At 37.5% G+C, this 25014-nt stretch overlaps 1 protein-coding gene across 18 annotated transcripts in view; it reads left to right on the top strand.

The window, feature by feature from the left end:
* Positions 1-25014, top strand: part of NRXN1 (neurexin 1) — a 1100495-nt gene that overhangs the window by 514681 nt on the left and 560800 nt on the right. For all 18 annotated transcript variants that reach the window (XM_063443956.1, XM_063443955.1, XM_063443963.1 and 15 more), the window contains one exon: positions 16201-16639. In XM_063443956.1, coding sequence (XP_063300026.1) covers positions 16201-16639 — 439 coding nt within the window. The remainder of the gene's footprint in view (positions 1-16200; positions 16640-25014) is intronic.

The following is a 25014-nucleotide window of genomic DNA, read 5'->3' as shown; positions in this document are numbered from 1 at the left end:
GTGTGTGTCAGGGGTGTGCTGTGTGTCAGGGGTGTACTGTGTAAATGAGGGGTGTACTGTGTCTTTCATAGGTGTGATGTGTGTGTCAGGGGTGTACTCTGTGTGAGGGATGTTGTGGGAGGGGGTGCAGTGTGTCTATCGGGTATTTAGTGTTTTTGAGGTGTGCAGTGTGGGAGTGTGTTGGGGCCTGTATTGTGTGCGGGGAAGGGATGAGATGAGAGTAACTGTATACTGCACTGCAAATTTGTTGGCGCTATATAAATAATAACATAATAATAATAATAATGATAATAATAATAATAACTTTTTTGTATGTTTTAATTAATTATGAATTGAAAATTTTAAGTTTTATATTCCCTCCCTTAGTCTTACCTTTGCGCAGGTGGGGAGGATGACAATGAAAACCCTGGTGGTCCCATGGTGTCTCTAGACCTATACCTCCACCGGGTGCAGGCCGAGTCCCCACTTCTAACGAGCTCTGACACTGCATCGGAGCTTTGCCGTAGTTACCCGCTGCAACGCTCCGAACCGCAGAGCTTGCGCTAGAAATAGTTTGCAGCCTCCCTCATTCTACCATGTTCAAGCGGCCAAACTCCCCATCAGCCGCGAGCTCGCCCATTCTGCATGGGCCTGCTGGGAGTTCCCTTGATCTCCCCTTCCAGCCTCGGCCCATGGCCATCGCCGCCCACAGGGCATTTACCCAGTTTGCTCGATGGCCAGTCCGGGCCTGCACATAACTTAATGTTAATGCTGTGCAACATTTACGTCTGTTGTCATCCAGAGATATAATAACTTTTGTGCCTGGGATAGTCATACCCCAAGCACATGTGACTTAATGTTAATTCTGTGCAACATTTACGTCTGTTGTCGGCACACACAGCATTTTGGTGACAGATGTTATGATCTTCTCCCTTGTAGGCATTGTTCCTGCAAGGGGAAGCATTCATGTCCCCTTCCTTAGTGTGCTCCCATTGCCTCCCTCCATAGCCAATTAGTTTGTTTATTCCCTAAGAAAATCCTCTCTACCTGACTCCCTCTCTGTAAGAAGCATGTAATTTGGACCATGTGAGGGCAGGGATGAGACTGGATGGAGGTGAGCAAAGCAGCACCGGTGGCTTAACTCAGTGATGGATTTCAGGTAAGTTGAATGTCTTTTTTTCAGTTTTAAGAAGGTAGACCTAGCTATTAATGCAAAGTAGGGCATTGTAAGTGGGAGAGAACCTTTAAAACAAGTTATGGGTGCTTTTAAATGTTTCATTCATGGTATATTTACAGAGAAGGGACTGTTCCCTTTTAAATAAAAATAAAAATTAAAAACTCTAAATCAATATTTAATAAAAGCCTATATTCTTTATGATATATATATGTAAAAAAACAGATAACATTTGTATCTTGTAATACCTTTTTTATTAGGCTAACATAATTTTTTAATGACAAGCTTTCGGGAGAACCTCCCTTTCTCAAGTCTGAAGCATTTCTGAGCAAGACGACACATAGAATTCAAAGTTGAGTTGTGATACAGGGGTTAAAGCGACATGAGTGCAGATAAGACACAGGTTTGATAGAAAATAGACAACATTCTTGCAGAGGGTCAAAAATATCTTTCTGAAGATCACAGTGAGGGGGGAGAGGGAGAAAAAAAAACAAGCAGACAGTTCAGAAGATGGTACACTTTATACATACACATACACACAAATATATGTATACATACACATACACCCAAATATATGTATATGTATATGCAAACACATAAACACATATACATACATGCACATATATATTTAATAAATTAATAATTTTGTGCAGTGATTTGAGGACATTATACACTATTCAGAAGTGTGTTGTAACTAATTTTATAAAACCCTGTTCATAAAAATATAATTAAAATAAATAAAAAGTTTAGGGTACACAATTTGTCACTCTCATTTCTTCTAGTAAAATATTGTTTAAGTAGTTAATTTTTATATATAATGAAACTTTTTAAACTTATAAGCAAGTCTATATCAGTAAATTAAGACAAATGTAAAGTACAGAAGACTATTAGTGTGGTGTATATCAAATAATATGTAATTAAATGGTATATGCCCTTATGTAGCATGTGTTCGTTATTCTGCCATTTGTATGCTACTGAGGAGTCTACTTTCATCAAAGCTTACACGTTGATCCACCAAATGAGGACTCTAGATTGATGGATGCTCAAAAGATGTAGCTTAGACAATTAGCTTAAGAAGGAAGATGAAAAACTCATTGTTGTTATAATTCAAGCGATTACAGGATAAAGTGTAATATAGTATGGGAATATATTCCCCCTTATGGTTCATGTTAGATGGTTTACCTACTCCATCTAATTTCAGTTGTGACACTAGCTTCCTCATGACAATGTTCAAATATAACTCTCTTATTATTATTCAGGTAGCCAGCTACATATCGCTAAATGTCTTGCCCAGGGATAATTACTGGTGCGTACTCTGAACGTGATTCTTGTTCCAAGGAAGTGACATCACCACTGTGCTAACCAGTATATATATTAATTAATTGCATCTTAACAACGTCTGCTTCCTGTGTAGGCACTTGTGGCAAGATATTTCCTGTCTCCATGAATGAAGACACTTCATTCTATTTCTGCATACCTTTGCTTCAGCTCTACATATAGTCCATTCTGGAAAACACTCATTATAAATAATGATTGTAGGTGCTACTCTAATAAGACTTTCAGCAATTTATCCCAAAAATCTTAAAAAAACTGAAACATAACTAAAATGTCAAACACGATAAATCTATGCATCGTTAATGTATAGAACTTTGAGATCAAGTTCTTATTGTCTTGATGAGCAGTGAAAAACATTCAATCACCTACAATAAAAAAGAAGGCTTTTAGATATTAAATTGTTCTCCACATACCACTAACAGTATGTGATTAAAACAGAAAGAGTAAATATAAGAAACACAAAGCTTTTGTCACATAATGTACTAATGGTACACATTTTTCAAAGCAGTAAAAACATTAATGATATTTGTTTACATGCTCAAATATGCCAAGACTAAGATTTGGAGTTCCTCTCCAAATTTACTAGTTTACTTCTTAATCCTCTATTGTCTATGGAAGGATACAATAGTTGTTATTTTATTTATTCCGCTATTAATGAAACATGTATCATATGCATGTGTTTGTTCATCAACGTAAATAGTCATAATACAATACAATAGTTCTAGTTTGATTTATTCCACAATTAACTAAAACATCCCCCGTAAGTTGTCATAAAATGGATCATGTGTATATGTTTACTAATCACCCCTAAACAGTCGCAAAATGCACTTGCACATCATGATCCATCACATCTAAATATTCATAAAATGCATCTCTTTTATATAACTTTGATGTTTCTTATTAATATATTATATTTAATGAAAATACTGACTTCCATTTATTTTGCTCAGTAAATAATATAAATAGGAGTAACAGGAGTAACAGTAAAAGAAAAAGCATCCACAAACTGTAAGAAAGCACACAATCTATATTTCGTATATATTAAATATTATATAGAAACAAATTGTTAAACTGAATACAGTTAATACAAAAAAAAAACACAGTGGCGGAGCCTGATCTCAGAGCTGACCAGACGTGGAAAGCCTGAGCTCCCTGACTTTTTGCCTGAATTTGGGGTACCATACCAGATATTGGGGCTACCATGCTAAAAATCCTGTGTACCAATCGTCAGAGGACCCTGGGCCATCTAATCATTGAAATACTGGAGCATTTACCTATACGGTGAGCCTGGGATCTCTGCTGCGGCCTACCAGAGCGGGGCTGAGGGGGAAGCGGCTGCCATCCCCCCGTACTTCAACCCAGGGCTTGTCTCAGCGGCACTCCTACCCCGGAAGATTCCCCACGACACGCAACAAATGCAACCTCAATCCTCCAACCATCCGGGAATGGACTTCTGCAGTACCCAGGTCTGTGGTTTACAGATGCCGGCCCTCGAACTGGCCTGGGGCTGGAGAGGTCCCCGAACCGGCAAAGAAATCACAGTGGATGGCATAGCCAAGCTACTATGGATGGGAGTTGACTAAATCAGAAGGGGGACTGCTACATAAGCTTTCTGCCACACGCTAAAAGCAGCAGAGTTACAAATGCATGCATAAGCCATTCACTAGTGATACGTTTTCATTATGCTTTTCACACTTCTTATTAGTTCCTTCCCTTTGTTATTATTTATTTGATATCAACCCCTTCAGGACAGAGTCAATAGTACACGTTCTGATCAAAACAAAATGTAAACAAAAACTGGAATTTGTGCTATATGTCTGTTCAACCGTAATTCACCTCTTTCATATTATATGCACCCACACTTATTATATATCATTTTGTTCAGGAGAAACAAGGCTTTCATTTCATATCAAATATTTTTATATGATACGTAATGTATTATGAATAAAATAAAAAAACTGTGAGAAATTGTAAATTTTTTAAAACAATTTGTAGTTCTGCCTCACATTTTAGCTGTAAATGTCATAATACTTTTACTGCACAAAAAAGCACATACCGTATATACTTGAGTATAAGCCGAGTTTTTCAGCACATTTTTTGTGCTGAAAAACCCCAACTCGGCTTATACTCGAGCCAATTGTCTGTATTATGGCAATTTACATTGCCATAATACAGAGAAGGGGCAGTGTAGGAGGGGGGCTGGCAGGGAGCTCTTACTTACCTCTCCTGCAGCTCCTGTCAGCTCCCTTCCGCCTCCGCGCCGGTCCGTTCAGCACCTCTGTCAGCTCCCAGTGTAAGTCTCATGAGAGCTGCGGGGTCATAGTGCGGCTCTCGCGAGACTTACACTGGGACTTACACTGGGAGCTGCACGGACCGGCGCGGAGGAGGAGGGAGCTGACAGGAGCTGCAGGAGGGGTAAGTAACAACTCTGCCAGCCCCCCTCCTACACAGCCCATCCACTGGACCACTAGGGAGTGAGAGCCCCCCTCCCTGCCATGTATCAAGCAGGGAGGGGGGACGAAAAATAAATAAAATAATAATAAAATAAAAAATAAAAAATAAAAATTAAATAAAATAAAAAAAAAATAATAAAAAAACTAAAATAATTTAAAATTAATAATAAAATTGCCCACCCCCCACCAAGGCTCTGCAACACACACACACACACACACACACACACACACACACTGCACTCATACACACACACACTGCACTCATACACACACACTGCACTCATATACACACACTGCACTCATACACACACACTGCACTCATACACACACACTGCACTCATACACACACTGCACTCATACACACACTGCATTCATACACACACTGCATTCATACACGCACACTGCACTCATACACACACTGCACTCATACACACACTGCATTCATAAACAGACTGCACTCATACACACACTGCACTCATACACACACTGCACTCATACACACACTGCATTCATAAACAGACTGCACTCATACACACACTGCACTCATACACACACTGCACTCATACACACACACTGCATTCATACACACACTGCACTCATACACACACACTGCATTCATACACACACTGCACTCATACACACACACTGCATTCATACACACACTGCATTCATACACACAGTGCACTCATACACACAGTGCACTCATACACACACTGCATACACACATGCTGCACTCATACACACACTGCATTCATACACACACACTGCATTCATTATATACACACACTGTAAATAAATATTCAATTAATATAATTTTTTTAGGATCTAATTTTATTTAGAAATTTACCAGTAGCTGCTGCATTTCCCACCCTAGTCTTATACTCGAGTCAATACGTTTTTCCAGTTTTATGGGGTAAAATTAGGGGCCTCGGCTTATATTCGGGTCGGCTTATACTCGAGTATATACGGTATTTGGATTCAGCAGTGTCTCACGAGTACAACAGTAGCCCCCATTAACAGTTTTTACAGTGTTTTGGAAAGTTAAAGGGTCAAATATAGCACATTCCATTTTTCATTTTTTTCACATTGAAATTTGCCAGATTAGTAATGTTACCTTTGAGACCGTGTGGTAGCCCAGGAATGAGAATTACCCCCATGATGGCATACCATTTGCAAAGGTAGACTACCCAAGGTATTGCAAGTGGGGTATGTCCAGTCTTTTGTAGTAGTCACAAACACTGGCCAAAGTTAGTGTTCATATTTGTTTTTGTGTGAAAAAAGCAGAAAACTAATATTTGGCCAGTGTTTGTAACTAAGTGGCTACTAAAAATGACTGGACATACCCCGTTTGCAATACCTTGGGTTGTTTACTTTTGCAAATGGTATGTCATCATGGGAGTAATTCTTATTCCTGGGCTACCATACGGTCTCAAATGGCAACATAGCCAATCTGGCAAATTTGAATGCGAAAAAAATGAAATGCAAGCCTTATATTTGACTCTCTAACTTTCCAAAACACCATAAAACCTGTAAATGGGGGGCACTGTTTTACTCAGGAGACTTTGCTGAATACAAATATTAGTGTTTCAAAATGGTAACTTGTATTAAACCAATAATATTGTCAGTAAAAGTGTTGTTCATGTGTGAAAAATTCAAAAACGTCACTTTTACTAAAAATATCATTGTTCTTATACAAGTTACCATTTTGAAACACTAATATTTGTGTTCAGCGAAGTCTCCCGAGTACAACAGTACCCCCCATGTACAGGTTTTATGGTGTCTTGGAAAGTTACAGGGTTAAATATAGTGCTTGCAATTCAAATTTTAACTAATTAAATCAAATAATTATGTTAAAATATTACTTAAATATACACGTAGAATTGTAATATATATATACATATATATGTATTTAAAGTCTACGTGTACACTTATGTAGGTATTTATGTAATTATATATATTTATCTGTATATATATATATATTTGCGGTTATTTGTATTTTATATATAGATAGATATATATAGAATGTCATTCTAAGTGTATTTTGTTACCAATATATATATATATTTTTATATTTATATATAAATACATTTAATTTATTTTAAAACATGGCCCCCACCCGCCGCCCAGGGGTGGGGGCCGGGGGGGAGGACAATAGGTCCCCCCCCCATTATCGTTATGGCCCCCACCCGCCGCCCAGGGATGGGGGCCGGGGGGGGGGGACAGTAGGTCCCCCCCCCTTTTACCATTATGGCCCCCACCCGCCGGCCAGTGGTGGGGGCCGGAGGACAGTAGGTCCCCCCCCACCAGGGGTGGGGGCCTGGGGGCTGGAGGACAGTAGGTCCCCCCCCTTATTATTATTATGGCCGCCGCACAGGGGTGGGGGCCGGGGGGGAGGACAGTAAGTCCCTCCCCCCCCCCCTATTACTATTATGGCCCCCACCCGCCGCTCAGGGGTGGGGGCCTGAGGGGAGGACAGTAGGTCCCCCCTCATTCCCATTATGGCCCCCACCCGCCGACAGTAGGTCCCCCGTCCCCCCCCCCCCCTTATTACCCTGTTTTGTTTTTTTTACAGTGAGCAGCCACAGGCTGCTCACTGTTTAGTGGACATGCCCCTACTCGCGATATAGCGAGTAGGGGCATTGGGGAGATTTCAATCTCCCTTGTGCTATTATGGGGGTCATATTGACCCCCATAGAGTGAGGAGGGGACCTGGGGGGCTTATGAAGTGGTGGGGAGCTCTGCTCCCTGCCGCTTCTATAGTTACATATTACAAGGAGGGAGCTGCACACCGGTAGCTCCCTCCTTGTAATAAACCGAACAAACAAACTAACACTGATACTCAGTGTTAGTTTGTTCATCTGATTTTTTTCTATTCATTCATTCGTCTGTCTGATGAATGAATGAATAGGTGAAATTCCCGTTCGCATGTCCAGGTGTTTCACTGGGCATGTGCGGGAATCTTACAGTCTGTGTAGTGTGGGTAGATGACGTGTCCCACAGGGACTTCACCTCCCCACACAAAGATGGCGGCGCCCTGAATATAGATCGGGCAGAAAATAAAGAATAAAAAATAGGTAATGTGGGGGGCTTAGGGGCATTTGGGGGTAACTAGGGGGTCGATTGGATGTAGTTGAGGCGGGAGGGCTGTTAAAAAAAAAACGGAATTCGGCATGACAGCGAAGCCATGCAGACTCTATACAATTTATACATAAAAAAAAAAACAGCCAGTGATTACATTTTCATGTAATGGAAAAATGAACTGGAACCTTTTTTTCATTAATTGCCCTTATTTGCTAAGTTAAGTACTAGGTATTTCTCCAAGGAAGCAAGCAATCAGAATCCCTACATTGTTGAACAGGCATCAATGCTTTTGGCACGGAAATTATGTCAATTAGATTCAGAGATAAGTCGTCACTGTCACAGTGAAGGAATGGGAGGTATAGTCATGTAAAGTGAAGGGGTTTTTCTCACATGTCAAGGGTTGTCATGGAACACTGCTCAAATGACAGTGAGACCAAAAAAGGTAGAATTTTATGTTTGGCTCACTGGTTACAGATATAAAATTAAAAAATAAATGTTTTACTACCCAATTAATAAAAAAATACTCAGTTCTTATTAGAGCAGAATCCTTACAAATATATAAATTAGAATGTATGCTCTTTAAGAATGAAGTAAAATGTTGCAATGATCATGATCGTGGGTTGGAGAATTTATTGTCTCTATGGTTTCTTGTCCTAATACAATTGGAATAATGCATACACATACGAACATTGCCAAATGTCTTTTTTAGGGAGAAGTGTATTTTTGAATATAGAGAAATATGACTTTTTCATTATATGTATAAACTTTTACTGTTACTATGTGCCTAAAAAGCATTTAATACACCAGCCCAGTAGATGTAATAATTGTACCTAAAAGATGTGAAGGTTTTGAAATGTGGATTTTTTTTATATATGGAGCAGCATAGACCTATCACAAATATTGAATATGAGTATGAAATAATACAAATATTGTTATATTGACCAAATATGTGGGAATCTATGGAGATGGCTACTTTCATCAAGGTCAATTGATTGTGGACATTTTGAGAGCAGTCTGATGCACCTATGCTAAATTGATTACTCTAATCAAATACTGGCACACTCAGCGTACAGGAAAGAGAGCGTAGATCGGGTGAAGGGATGAGTTTAGAATATAGTGAGGGTCAAAGATTGAGGTAAGTAAATAAAATTAGTAATTAGGGTTAAGATATCATTTTGGTTGAGGAAATAGGATAAGAAGTTAAAGTTAGTGTTTTTTTATTTTATATTGCAACTATGGTAAAACACAAACAAACCACAAATATAATTAAATATTCTTGTGCTAACTTCTAAGTGACTTTACTTAAAGGATCACTAATGGCTGTCAGTGAGACCAATTTAGGTCTGCATACTTGTCTATCATCTATATATTATTATATTGGCTCTGAGCACTTGACCATAAGGGATATTATACTAGGGGCAATTTCACATTCAATTGTTGGTTTCCCGGCTGTTATAGTTTCTCAGCCTGGGGTTTACTGCTTTGGGTTACCGTATATATTGCAATTTCCTTTTCTTTCTATGGTTTCTTAATGATTAGTTAAGCTTATTAATAAGACAGAGTCACTGGTTAACACCATACAGAGCCTTCTTTACTCTACATTTTCTGTCTATGATCCATTACACTGCCTTAGGATCAGTCTGCTATTCTTTATCTACATTTATTGTTATATATCAGATACTGTATCAGACTTTCCTAGTCCCCAGCAGCTCATTAGACTTAGCTGGGTGCTTTAAATTTGTATGCAATTTTTTAACATAGTACTAGTTGGACTTTAATATGGGTAATAGGATTGGTATTGGGCTTGTTTCTCACTAGTCTGTACTAATCTTCTTATTGATTTCTATGTTGAGTTATGCCCTAATTACCCCACAACCATGACGGACTCTGTGTTAGATTATTTTTCATCGTGTTTGTATATTTACCATACCAATTTATTACCTATTAGCCAACTAAGGGAAAATAAGAATTGCATTTTTAGAAAAGTTTCTCTTTAAATAAGTTATTGACAGTAAATTTCAAAAATTCCACACAATGATCATACTGAAGGAATGGGTTGAAGGCCAAACCGTCTCTTCATGGGGAAGCTTTAATTACCTAAGAAAGACAATTTGTCTCGCATAAAAATGTATGTTGGGTAGGTACAATTCGAAAAGAGAATTGGGCTGCTGTCATTGATGTATTTATTCTAATTAACAATTATTTCAAGCCTTTCTTATGATTTAAATGTCCTTATACTCATCTGGTATAGGTGAGGTGGTTTCCTTGCATGCTGCAACCCAATACCAATAATAGAACATCTAATTCAGGGTATCCATAGTAGTTTTATCTGTGCACTGACTATGTGCTCCCTTTCTGCAGAGAACGTTGTGGTCAAAATGAAACAATGTTTGCCGTTTAATTGAAGACTAAAAAGTTAAGATGGCAGCACACACAATTTGTAATTGAACTGCTTTAAATTATACACTATAACCCTGTAAGGGAAAATGACATTCATTGTTGTCATGATAATCCAAAATGACCCTATATTTCTATTGATTATCCTATTTATGCAGTGCAAGCAACATTTAGTTGCTTACTGTCACTCTATAAATATTAGTGAAACACCTATAATAGTCTACAACATAGACAGCTGTTGGTCATTAGACATTGGGGTTAGTATAAAGCAAAGAGTTCTGCAAGTGTATCAAGCACCAGGAAAACTGAGCAAAGCCATATATTTAATACAATCTCCTATATAATATATGTTAACAACTACATTGTAAAACTAAGCATTTTCACCTGAACAGAACAGAACATGTGATGAATGAACTACTGATTTCCAATTTATGTTTGTTGCCACCGAATATTGAGAGTACTGATCGTATTCCTAAAAAGTTATCACATTTATAACTTTTAATGTTTAGCAAAACGTTACTCTTGATGAGCATCTTGGGAAATTTAGTTAACAAGCATTTGCAGTGACAAGCTTATAACTGATTCTATAGACCATAAAGACATTTGTAAGCTGTCCCGCGCTATATAATACTCTATGCAAATTAGCTGTGAAAATGGAACGTAATGAATTTGCATATAGGAGAACAGAGTGCAATAGTATTTCCATTTATAAGCCTTTTTCAGTCTTTTTCAATGAAAGTTCTGGCAATTCTAGTAGGAAAATGCACAGATTCATTTCACACTATATATTCTTGCTGTAAATTCTGTTTATGTGACAAACCCATGTTATGAATATTAATGTTGTTCCACACAGTTTTGAACAAGGGAATAAGGGCAGCATCAATGATACCAAGCCAGCAAACCAATCTTCAGATACAGCCATGACCTTCTGGGTTAGATCAATATGATTAGTGGCTTCCTGTTGTGGAAGCACTACATTGCACATAGTCTTCTAATCAGGTAGACACAACATGAATTAGTTGGGTAGAAAAATGACAGTGGTTCTTTTTCAGAAAAATGACAGTGGGTCTTTTTCAGAAAAAAAATGAAATGGAAATAAAATGTACCATAGTACATACAGTGCAGTACTCTACATCTACTCTCTTCCAAACGCAATTGGTCCAAGATCTTTTAGTTCGAAAGATAATTTGTCAACTGGGAGTTATGTCGTTTAATTTATTTTGCAGACATTTTTTTTTTAAATACTCTGAAATTACTATGTGAATAATAAGTAATTCACCTTCAAATTATTAATACAATGCTCATATCTGTGATATAATTAATCGTATGCAGAACTGGTGTTGCATAAACGAAGATCAAGAATTCAATGAGCAAGAAAAGGGAGTTTGACATTATGTGCAAGAAGTAAGATATTAGCTGTGTATAAATAATGAAGGCCTGAAATCAGAGCTCAGCTAATTACCAGCACTAGCCTTTAATTACAGAATGCCATTTGAAAGATTAGCACCTTAGTTACAGAGAACCGTTCGACTTGTAGATAATATCGTAATGCTACAATTTTATCTGAAGATACACACACGTACTTACATGGGAGAAAATGAGAAAACTGTTTTGAATTCAGGCAGAATGCTCTCAAGAAGAAATTGACTTGCTCCTCTTTAGATAATTTCATCCTTCTACAGTTCCCAATTGATAAAGATATTAATGTTCCCTTGTGTTAAGTGCATGTTGGCTACTGGCAATACCGCATGATTGTACGATTGGGAATTTGACCTTGAGACTCATTGGGAATAAAAGTTCAGTGTGTAACTACAGTTTCATAAAAAGCTTTGAGATGTAGGGAATCTTATATCATATATCAACCAAATGGCACCGTGCTAAGGCTTTTAAGCAATCAAATTCCCTCAAAATTACATTTGAGAATGATAGCTTGAGAAATTACCTAAATAAAATTGAAATTAACAGTAGCTCAGAGCTACTTATATACAGGCTGCATACTGTATGTATATTGAAAGTAGCTGACTATCACATCTGTATGGATCTGAGATGTTGGCTCATTATTATGCATGAGGACATCAGATGAACAGAGAGATCAGCTGTTTCCTTGTTTCTTTCATGTCCAGTTGAATAATCTGTACATTTGCTACATGGAAATTAATTTTAGTTTGTTAACAGCGTGTGCTTATTTAGTGACTTAACCTCTGTTGTTATAGCAAGTTTGACAGAAGCGTAACGTGATTAGAGATGGCTTTCATATGATTTGCTTTGCTGCCCATTGATTTTGGATGAGACATACATAGGCACAAAATAATAGTTATCTCTACATCACGTAAATATGTGAAAAACATTAACACACAAGTAAATATAAAATGGATAATGTGAAGGTTGAATCGTGTAGAGAGAGTGTGTGTGTTTGTGTGCATGTGTTGGTAAATGGAATTTTTTGGTTGTCTTGAGCCCAGTAACTAATACTGTATAGCAGGAGCTTATAAAATCTAAAATGTATATATAAATGCTAATAAAATGGGACAAACCACTTGTTATATAAAGAAGCCTTAGAAAAATATATAACAAAGCAGCACTTAATTATTATTCACTGATAAAATTATTGAATAAAAAGGGGAGGACAGCAAAATCAGCAATCTATTTTACTGCTTCACCAGTTTTGAAATAATGTAAATGTTAATATTTAAAAAGTATTTTTAAAAAGCAATCAAATATATAAATAAGGAAGCAATGCCTTCTAGGTGCTCTCAATTTTTTATGGTGGTGAGTCAATGTGGAAAATATGAGGACAGAAAACAGAATATAGTAATATATTCTATTGATGGTGAGGAAAATAAAGAAATATACAGCAACAATAGGTACAAATACACCTGTGTGCAGATAAAACACACTTAGTGGGTAATGAGTGAAAAACACACACAAAATTACCCTTTGTTATATAGTATTGTAGATGAAAGGACTCCTCATATCCTCATAACAAATATTGACAAAATACCAGAACGGCAATCTACAATACAATAATAGAGGCAGACATAGGGCAATATTGTTTGCAAAAAATATGGATTTATAAATAAATGTTGATTGCACTCACAAACCCAGTTTGATTGTAGGCATATCATAAAAAATAAATGCGACAGCTTCAGGACTTTGGAACATCAGTGGCATGCATAAGAAAAAGAAAGAGAATAATAGTGCAGAGTATCTCAATAAAACTTAACACGCTTTATTAATAGTATCACTTACAAAACCGAAGTGTAAAATAGGCACATCACACTCAGGTGGAGGTATCTCTTATTCCAAGATCCACAGGAGCAGGAACAGCCAAATACGGATTTAAAAGAAGAGGATTGGCACTTCACTTCATGCCTGCACGAGGACAACACCCCAGTAGATGCCCCTGAGGAAGTTCAAACGTTGAACGAAACGCGTAGGGCTATATAGTGTACAGAGTATTTGTTTTTTTATTTGTTTTTATTTGTTTATTTATCCATCTGGCTGTTCCTGCTCCTGTGGATCTTGGAATAAGAGATACCTCCACCTGAGTGTGATGTGCCTATTATACACTTCGGTTTTGTAAGTGATACTATTAATAAAGCGTGTTAACTTTGATTGAGATACTCTGCACTATTATTCTCTTTCTTTTTCTTATGCATGCCACTGATGTTCCAAAGTCCTGAAGCTGTCGCATTTATTTTTTATGATATGCCTACAATCAAACAGGGTTTGTGAGTGCAATCAACATTTATTTATAAATCCATATTTTTTGCAAACAATATTGCCCTATGTGTGCCTCTATTATTGTATTGTAGATTGCCGTTCTGGTATTTTGTCAATATTGGTGGTGAGGTAAAATAAGAAAAATGCAACTTACAATTTTTGGAGCTTGTATTCACCTCCAGATATATGCACCTGGGTGGTATGATCCCCGCCTGTGGATATGTAGCATAGCTTGGTTCCTTGTAGATGGTAGGTTAGGGTTTAAGGTTCAGTTGAGGTGTCGAGCATTCACTGGTATATCCTTCCAAATTGCAGTGTTGCAGATAGTCACCAATTACCTAAAATGAGAATAGAAACAGAAAATAGTGCACTCTGTTTTGTTGGTGTAAAAGCAAAATAAAATTAGGTATACTGATATAAGGAGAGCAAAAAAATGAGGTTTTTGCTCAATCCTGTGTTGCGGAAGTGTTTTTCTGCTCACCAAGAAGGTAAAAGGCGTGGCTTCTCCAAATAAAATCTTCAGGGATAAAATCAGGAAAAACTAGGGGCTTTTTTTAAAAGTGTTACAGTACATGTTTAGCACCCTCTGCTTTCTGTGCATTGAGTGTTGTTCCTTTGAATATATTACTCTACCCACTTACGGCCAGAGAGAAGAGACTCTTGTTTGGGAAGGACCAGCTATCATAACAGGATCTAGCAAGCGCTAGGAACCTCACCATTGCATGTAAACAAATATATATATATATGTTAAAATATTCATTACAATATGTAGAGATGAAATATGCTTTAACTGTTAAGCTGCTTTTTCCCCAACTAAAACTTCGATTTAGAGAACCACTTCACACTTAATAAAACACATGAAACCATTATTTAGTATATGTACCCCCTAATGAATACATATTTGTATTTATATATATATTTTTTTTAAAGATCTTCTGACTGCAGCCTTTTCAAGACCTTGCCTTTTTCCCCAGTACAGACTTTCAGTTTGTGCCAGGGAAATGCAACAGTGGATCACGACCGCATGCAACGAAAGGGGTATGGGGAAGGAGTCAAATTGTATGACATGGAAAAGCTTTATAAGGCTTTCCATGTTCTGTAAGCTCAGTCTGCATGGGGCCCTCGTGGGGAGAGGATGGATATTTTTTTGGCATTTTTTTTTTTTGCGATTAGGTACTATTTTTATTTTAATAGTTCATCGCAACTTTATGGATTTTTTTTGGTCTTTATTGGGGCTGAAAAAAGAAGATGGAAGAAAAGGCATTGAATTACTATTTGGTTATTTTACAAGTATTTCGTTTTTTGCCCCACCTCTCACTATTATTAGGTTAGGGTATTTTTTTTATTGTTACTTTTACTATTAGTCCCCACCCACCACCATTGGGTAACCCACCCAATGGTGGGGAAAAAAAGAGTCCACTCTCCCTTATTATTTAGGGCCCCCACCAGCCGCCAATGAATGACACTATGTCTCTCCATTCAATTTATTTAATTGCCCACACCTGTGGTCAGTAATATATATTGGGGAATGTGGTTCCATTTAAATATACATAATATCTAACTTTCACAAAATATTTTTTTTGTCTAATTTACCAGTTATGTTTTACATATGTTTTTACTATAGTATGGCTTTTAAGTATGAAATATTTGTCTTTAAATGAACAGTATGTTATGTGAACTAATGTACCAAATATGATAGAATGGAATCATGGTTGAAGGTTAATATACTTAAGTATCTTGTATGCACTAGCCTAGTTTAGATTTAGTATTCAGTCTATACATTGTTACAAAATAAAATTATATAAAATACAAACAAATTAAGTGATCAATGTCAATCCATTCCATTGCAATATTTTAGATAAAACATGTATACATTTAAACTGCATGCCTTAAAGGTCTGATTTGGTCATGCAGTTTTTTTAAAACTGGGTAAAAATAAGAAACATGCTAACATGTAGCCACAGTTTCAGCAATCTATGGATATTGTAATAATAATTACATATTCTTTACTGTTAATATAGATTGATCTATAATGTTATGTATCTGTTTTGTTTACAGGTTGTATATAAAAACAATGATGTACGACTTGAATTATCCCGACTTGCCAAACAAGGTGACGCTAAAATGAAGACTCATGGCATAGTTGCATTTAAATGTGAAAATGTTGCTACTTTGGATCCAATTACTTTTGAAACGCCAGAGTCTTTTATCTCATTGCCAAAATGGAACGCAAAGAAAACTGGCTCAATATCATTCGATTTCCGTACAACAGAACCAAACGGGTTAATCCTTTTCAGTCATGGAAAACCCAGACATCAAAAAGATGCCAAAAATCCACAAATGATCAAAGTAGATTTTTTTGCGATTGAGATGCTTGATGGTCACCTCTATTTGCTATTGGACATGGGTTCAGGTACCATCAAGATAAAAGCATTAGTGAAGAAAGTGAATGATGGAGAATGGTACCATGTGGACTTTCAACGTGATGGGCGGACAGGTAAATCTTTGTTATTTAGATAACAGTAATATGGTCTTGTTTATGCTGTCATTTATTTTAAATTTATGAATTTTGATGAATGATTGTATTTGTGTATTCTAGTGGAACTCATTTTGAGAAAAAATATTGATTTCAACATCTGTTGTAGAAAGCTGCCAGTCACAGCATGCAGTGTGGCTGAGTCACGGACCGCAGGAGAGAATCTTCTTAATCTTCTACCCGGGCTGACAGAAAGTGCTCACTGAGAGTGCCGAACAGCTTCCTGTCAGACTGGATTGAGAGAACAGAATCTTCTTTACTGCAGTCCCTGGTTTTGCCACGCTACATGAAGGAGGCCTGTGGTGAGGGAAACATTGGGCTTAGAGGGTAAGAGAGGCACACAGAGAATGGAGGGAGAAGAGGAACACAGAGGAATGAGGAGAGAATAGGGGCACATAGAGGGCAGGCCAGAAGAGGCACACAGAGGGATGACTGGGGGAGAGGAAAATAGATGACTTAGGGGGAGAAGAGGCACACAGACAGAGTGCTGAGGGGGGAAGATAGGAACACAGAGTGCGAAAAGGGAGAGAGGCACACAGAGGCCTGAAGGGGAGGAGAGGCACAGAAAAGGGCTGATAGGGGAGAGGCACAGAGTGGGCTGAAGGTGGGGAAGAGAGGCACACAGAGGTACTGGCAAAGAAGAGAGACATACAGAGGGTTTGGGGAGAAAGATATGCAGAGGAGTTGAGGGGGGAAGACACACAGAGGGGCCGGCAAAGAAGAGATACATACTAAGGGTTTGGGGAGAAAGAGATGCAGAGGGGTTGAGGGGGGAAGACACACAGAGGGGCTGGGGGAAGGGGAAAATAACCACCCAAAAGGGTTGGGGGACAAAGAGATACACAAAGGTACTTGGGGGAGAAATACACCCACAATGGTGCTGGGGGAAAGAAAGACGCAGATGGGCTAAGGAAGGGGGAAAAGAGAAACACAAAGGAGTTGGGGGAGAAAGAGAGACACAAAGAAGCTGGGAGAGGAAAAAAACACACAAAGTTGGCAATTTTTGTTTTTGTGTTTGGGGGAGGGGTTTGCAAGTAGATGGTCTGACTAAAGGTGCATGTATGTGACTAAATGGTAAGTATGGTAAGTATAGTAAGCATTAGTTTTATGTGACAGAAAGGTTAAGTATGAGTTTTTCTAATTTTTCTCTATATATACTTCATTCAAAAATATATTTCCTTCCAATACTAGATGAAATAATTATTATATGAAACAATAGTCATATATGAAACAATAGTTTTCAGGTGACAGTTGTTCTTTCAGGATGTCAAAGTTTAGTTGCCGTTCAAAATCATGTGACTACTCTTGCTCTGATTTTTCTATAAAAGCAGAACTCTGAGCAATCAAAATTAATTTGATTCAGAAATGACTTAGAGATATAAACGTAAAAATTAAGAGAGGTCTCACAATGTTATATATGACCAGATGGATCCTTCGATACCCCACAGGCAGAGATGTTCCTAAGAGATGGATGATTCCATTTGGAGGTATATAAAGCAATACTGTATCTGTCTGTGTGGTGATTCATCACGCTTCTGTTACACTTAAATGTGAGCTATAGCAAGAATAGATGTGTTAACCTTTGACAGAGCTTAATGAATCACTCCCTACCATTCCTATGTCAGGAAATGAGATTTCATCGGTTTTAAATATAGTGAAAATGCCAAAAAAAAAATAATCGAAATCTCTTTGGGATTTTATTATATGTTTTGGGGATCTGACATTTGGCAGAATTGTATTTTATTTATTAAAACTGACGGAATGGTTTACCAATAAAATGCACAGTAACCCAGGAGAATTGTATAAATAGCTGTAAATTAAAACTCATATTGTAAATTCTGGCCAAAATAATAGAGTTGGAAAACATCCCCACCCAGCCATAGTCACAGGTTTGCTTTATTATCCTGAATTATGCATTCTGATTTTTATTTCCCAAAATGTCACTGTTCGGTGAATAAATCCCCATGTGATGCATGCATGTTTGTAAAAACATAATTACAATTATTAGATATTTATATAAATATGTAAGTCCATTTTAGTGTTAAACCCTATTGTATCACGTTTTGTTAATAATAACAGAATGATTAAAGGGACAGTGTTGGCACTATAAAGGATTAATACCATTAAAGTGGTTAGAATTTCTGGAGTCACAGCCAGTGGTTGAATAAAGTACAGAGGGGCCTGGTGCAAGAAAAATGTTTGGGCCCCCCTCTAGCACAAAGGGGGGGACTGAATGGGGGGACTGTGCCAGGAGACTGCAAGCACTGTAGCTTATTCAGTCAGATAAGATTATAGTGCCTATAGTGTCCCTATAAGAAAAGCTTATCTGATAATTAATATTTTAAGATTGCTTAATTAATGAGGGATGGCTGTTGCTCATGTTTTAACATGAGTATATAGAACTTTAAGCAAAAGCAAATAGAGAGGGTTACTTTCCTTGTTTCTCAATCTAGACGTCTAGATTTCTGGCCATAATAGATTCTGTAAGATGTGTAAGGGGAAAGGATATGAAGAAATGGTGATCAGGAGAGGAGAATGTCTCAGCACAACAATGTATATCTTTTCTGCTAAAACAATTTTCTCTAACTCTCCCAAACTCTCCTGATGTCTAAGCTGCATATTCTGTAACTCGGGATTTGGACTAGGGAGAAACCTGCTGCAGCTCATTTGGTGTCATAATTTTCTGCAACTTAGGACAGCTATTATAGCTTTAATTAACACAGAATCAAGTCAATCACAGCTATATTATAAAGAGTGTTATGTAAAACAAAACATTCAAGAGTTAATGATAGTATTAATTTTAAAAATATTAATACTTTTCCTATCTAATTAGTTCATGCTCCCGCAATCCCAGGCATCTCTTTGACACCTTTAACTCTCTTCTTCCACCCCACAAACTAACCTTACAGCCAATAGCTTTGCATGCTACTTTACTGACAAGATTGAACAGAAAGAATTCTCCCCACCTTGTTGTTCTCTTTCTCAACCACACATAGATTGTGCCTTTCCTACCCCTCAGACTTTCTCCCCGGCTACTGAACAAGAGGTGACTGTGGTTCTTCTCCTCTTGCCCCACTACTTGCCCACTCGATCCTGTCCCATCTCACCTTATCAGATCCGTCTCCCCTTGTCTTGTGCTTTCCTTAACACACATCTTCAACTGCTCTCTCTCTTCTGGCATTGTCCCTGCTGACCTTAAACATGCCACTCTAGTGCCTATCCTGAAAAAAAAATCTGTTCACCCATCCTCCCCCTCTAACTACAGTCCTATATCCCTGCTCCCTTTTTCTTAAAGCTTCTGGAAAGACTTGTATTTACCCGTATGTCTCAGTTCCTCAAATCCAACTCTCTCCTTGACCCTCTTTGATCTGGCTTCCACTTCCTCCACTCTACTGAGACTGCTCTTATCAAAGTTACTAACGACCTAATCGCAGCTAAACCCAAAGGCCACTACTCCATACTAATTCTTCTTGACCTCTCTGCTGCTTTTGACACCGTTGATCATGCTTTCCTTCTTCAAACTTTTAAATCACTCAGTCTCTGTGACTCTGTCCTCTCGTGGTTTTCCTCGTATCTCTCCCGACGCTCATTCAGTGTCTTCTTTTCTAATGATACTTCTTCCCCTCATCCTGTCTCAGTTGGAGTCCCTCAAGGCACTGTCCTTGGTCCCCTTATATGTTCTCTTCATACTGCCTCTCTTGGCAAACTTATTACCTAATTTGGATTCCACTACCACCTGTACACTAATGACACCCAGATATATCTCTCCTCCCCGGACCTCTCCCCTGCCATCCTGCAACGTGTCACTGCAGCGTGTCACTGCTTGCCTTTCTTCCATCTCTGGCCTGCATCTGCCCCTTTCTTATGCAAGATGCTACCAAGGAGCTTGTCCATGCTCCAGTAATTTCCCGCATTGATTAGTGTAACCCTTTCCTAATTGGTCTTCCCAAAAGCCGTATTGCCCTGCTACAGTCTGTAATGCATGTTGCTGCCAGACTGATTTTCTTCTGTATTTGGTTGTCTCATACCTCACCCCTCTGTCAGTCCTTACATTGGCTTTCTGTATCCTATAGGAGTCAATTCAAAGTGCTAACCAATACCTATAAAGCATTGAACAATTCTAGCCCCTCTTATATCTCTTCACAGATCAATAGATATGACTCTTCTCAGTCTCTCCTGTCACGCTTGCAGGACTTCTCGTGGGTGGCTCCCTTCCTATGAAATAGCCTGCCTACCGCCATCAGACTCTCCCCTGGTCTTCAATTGTTTAAGAAGTGCCTTAAAACCCATCTCTTTAGGAAAGCTTATGGCCTCCCAGAGTAACCTCTACCTCACATACCTGTCTCTTGCTCTCTCATAAAGGGCAGCACTTTACTCTCTCCTCCAGCTCTGCTTCACTCCCACCTTACTTAATTGCGATTTCCTGTCCTAATGTATTTTATACCCCACCTACTATAGACTGTAAGCACGTTTGAGCAGGGTCCTCTTCAACCTATTGTTCCTGTAAGTTTTCTTGTAATTGTCCTATTTATATTTAAATCCCCCCTCTTATAATATTGTAAAGCGCTATGGAATATGTTGGCGCTATATAAATGGCAATACTACTACTACTACTAATAAAAATAATAAATATTTATCTTCTTTTTATTATTATTATGAATCTTGTGTTTTCTTATTGTTATAACTTGTGTTTTTATAAGTAGGTATTGTTTTCTAACACTTTATTATTAGTGAATATTGTAAATGTCATTTTCCTATTTATTAGTCATCCAACAAATAGTTTTAAATATGAACACATACATTATTCTTACTTAAAAAATGGGAAAATTAAAACATTTTACTAAAATTTAAGCTAAAATAGAGATTGAAAAACCCTCCAGTTCAGTACACTTATTGTTTTTGTACTGCTGTGCTATTTCGTCTAAAAGTTTTGGTTCTCAAATCACCACAACTCATTTTTCAGTAAGAAAACTGCTTTAACTATGAATCCCATTATTTTTCATGTTAGTTTGATTGTGCACCAATATAATATTATTTGTTTTATATATTTATGCACATATATCTGATCAGGATTATTAACAGTTATTTAACAATACTTTAAATACATTTTAATACTTAAAGGAGCACTATAGGGCCAGGAACACATGCATGTATCCCTGACCCTATAATGTTAAAACCACCATATAGTCCACCTGGGCCCCTCATTCCTCCCTAAATATAGCAACATCTTACTTGTATTCAAGCCTGAAGCTGTAGCTCTGCATGATGCTTGCCTCAGAATAGCAAACTGTCTGCTGACAGCATCAGAAGTGGTGGCCTGATCCAAGCACAATGCTTCCCCATAGGATTGGCTGAGACTGACAAGGAGGCAGATCAGGGGCAGAGCCAGCACAATTCAAACACAGCCCTGGCCAATCAGCATCTCCTCATAGAGATGAATTGAATCAATGAATCTCTATGAGGAAAGTTCAGTGTCTGCATGCAGAGGGAGGAGATACTGAATCACAGGATGCATTTTAGGCAGCCATGACCCAGGAAGGATCTCTAACAGACATCTGAGGAGTGGCCAGTGAAGTTATCACTAGACTGTAATGTGAACACTGCAATTTCTCTGAAAAGACAGTGTTTACAGCAAAAAGCCTGAAGGGAATGATTCTACTCACCAGAACAAATTCAATAAGCTGTAGTTGTTCTGGTGACTATAGCGTCCCTTTAAATATAATATTTTAGATCACCTATCATTGAGACAAGAAATGTTATCCAATTATCAGCACAAACCTTTATAGCACACTGTTTGCACTGAATATTTGCCTAAACAAAGCAGTGTTTATGCTTTAGAGTAAAAAGAAAAAAAAAGACCTTGAACATTGGTTTTGGCCAAAAGGGTAGTCTTTTATGTTATAATTGCTAAAAAATAATGGGTGGTTAGGCTTTTTCACATGCTAATTTTATTCTACTAAACACTCATACAATGAAGAAAAGAAAGGGGGAAAAAAAAGTCTGATTAGCAAATGAAAATTAAAGGCAATTTTGTTCGGTGGCTAGCAACTGAATGGTAGGATAGAATATGAACATAGTTTATTATTTTAGAACTGGTTAAAAAAATGCTGAGATAATGAATCATTGAAGAAGCTCGTTAAAACATACCTGTGGGAGGTTTTGTATTTTGGCTTGACTTGCTACACAAGATTGCCAGCTATGCAAGAAAGGAAACGAGGAAGCTATATAACAGATGCAGCTGCCATTGTCCATAGTGTTTAATGGCACATTTTGTGAGACTAGAGGAGATTTAGAAACATCAAAGGGATCCCTTTAGGGTGTTTAACATCATTAGTGTTATAATAAAATAGCATATGTCCAGCGTCTTTGGATAGGTTAATCTAGAATTTGCTCAGAACCCCAAGTCACACATCTATCATAGTTGTTATATTCATTAAAAACATATTTCACAGTATAAGCTATATCTAGTGTTATATGTTTAAATACCGCTAGTATGGATTATGGAGCAACTTATGGGCAAAAATGTTAAACAAAATATGGAGGAGGCCTTCAGTCTGATTTTGTTCTAATACCATGAAATGAGGCTAATCTTTGATAGAAATACTTATTGTGCTATCATTCGCTGTTGGTACTCGTGAGTAGCCCATTTTCCAACTTCTGGCTTTAGGTAGCAGTAAGTTAAGTCTAGATGTGAGTGTTAATGTGGGGCTTGGCTAAAATATTATAAATTAGCCTTGCTGTCCCCTGGCATCTAAAGAAAATGCACGCCAAGCGGCTGTAACATTTGCATGCAGAAAAATATTTTCGCTATAACCTTCAATACACTCCTACAGAAAATAAATGTTAAATGAGAACACAATGGAGATACATTGAATTAGCATTAGAGAGCTCGCTGAACAGCTAATAAAATAGCTCTTAATACAAATAAAATACCTTCCATCTGTTGATTTGTGATGTCTTTAGAAGCTTGGTGACATTATTTTCCTACAGTATGTGCATATCTGCTTATAGAATATTTGATAGAGTCCTAACCTCAACATCTGAGGAAAGGGATTTAGGGGTACATTTTTCAGATAACTTAAAGGTAGGCGGACAATGTAATAGAGCAGCAGGAAATGTTAGCAGAATGCTTGGTTGTATAGGGAGAGGTATTAGCAGTAGAAAGAGGGAAGTGCTCATGCCATTGTACAGAACACTGGTGAGACCTCACTTGGAGTATTGTACGCAGTACTGGAGACCGTATCTCCACAAGGATATTGATACTTTGGAGAGAGTTCACAGAAGGGCTACTAAACTGGTTCATGGATTGCAGGATAAAACTTACCAGGAAAGGTTAAAGGAACTTAACATGTATCGCTTGGAGGAAAGACGAGACAGGGGGGATATGATAGAAACATTTAAATACATAAAGGGAATCAACACAGTAAAGGAGGAGATTATATTTAAAAGAAGAAAAACTACCACAACAAGAGGACATAGTCTTAAATTAGAGGGGCAAAGGTTAAAAAATAATATCAGGAATTATTACTTAACTAAGAGGGTAGTGGATGCATGGAATAGCCTTCCAGCTGAAGTGGTAGAGGTTAACACAGTGAGGGAGATTAAACATGTGTGGGGTTGGCAGAAGGCTCTCCTAGATAAGAAACTAATGCAAGTATTAAGAAAATTGGACAGACTAGATGGGCCGAATGACTCTTATCTTCCCATCACATTCCATGTTTCTATCTATCTATCTATTTATCTATCTATCTATCTATCTATCTATCTATCTATCTATCTATCTATCTATCTATCTGTCTATTGATCTGTCTATTGATCAGTCTGTCTATGTATCTATCTGTGTAAGTCTCTCTATCTGACTGTCTGTTTGAAAGGCTCTCTAAAAATTTATAACGCAGTGCTATCATTTGTTTTAAAAATAAAACATGCTTAATATTAAAAATAAAACATGGCCAAAAAAGGCAATTCATAAATATTACTAATTTATTTTCTTTAATAAAGGATTAGATAAATTGGCAGATGTTACTGATTTATGAGCACCCTGTGAATTTCAAATCAAGGTTTAATATTACTAATTCCAAAGAGACTTGACCTTAGATGGCAACTCTCTGTGTAAAGGAGATGGGAAATGAAACACTGTACAATGTAAAACGATAGCAGTCTCATAAGAGTCTCAAGTACTAAAATAAGATTTGCTTTACTTTATAGCACATGATTGCAGCATAGGCTTTTATAGTAAAAAAAAAATACATAAAAACATCACAGAAGCTCCTTTTAAAAAATAAATTGTGATTTTGTAAAAATGTGATTATCCTATATATACTATTAGTGCTAGT

This window comes from Pelobates fuscus, chromosome 2, assembly GCF_036172605.1.
Source record: "Pelobates fuscus isolate aPelFus1 chromosome 2, aPelFus1.pri, whole genome shotgun sequence".
Taxonomy (NCBI): Eukaryota; Metazoa; Chordata; class Amphibia; order Anura; family Pelobatidae; genus Pelobates; species Pelobates fuscus.
This window is presented reverse-complemented; position numbering and strand designations above follow the sequence as displayed.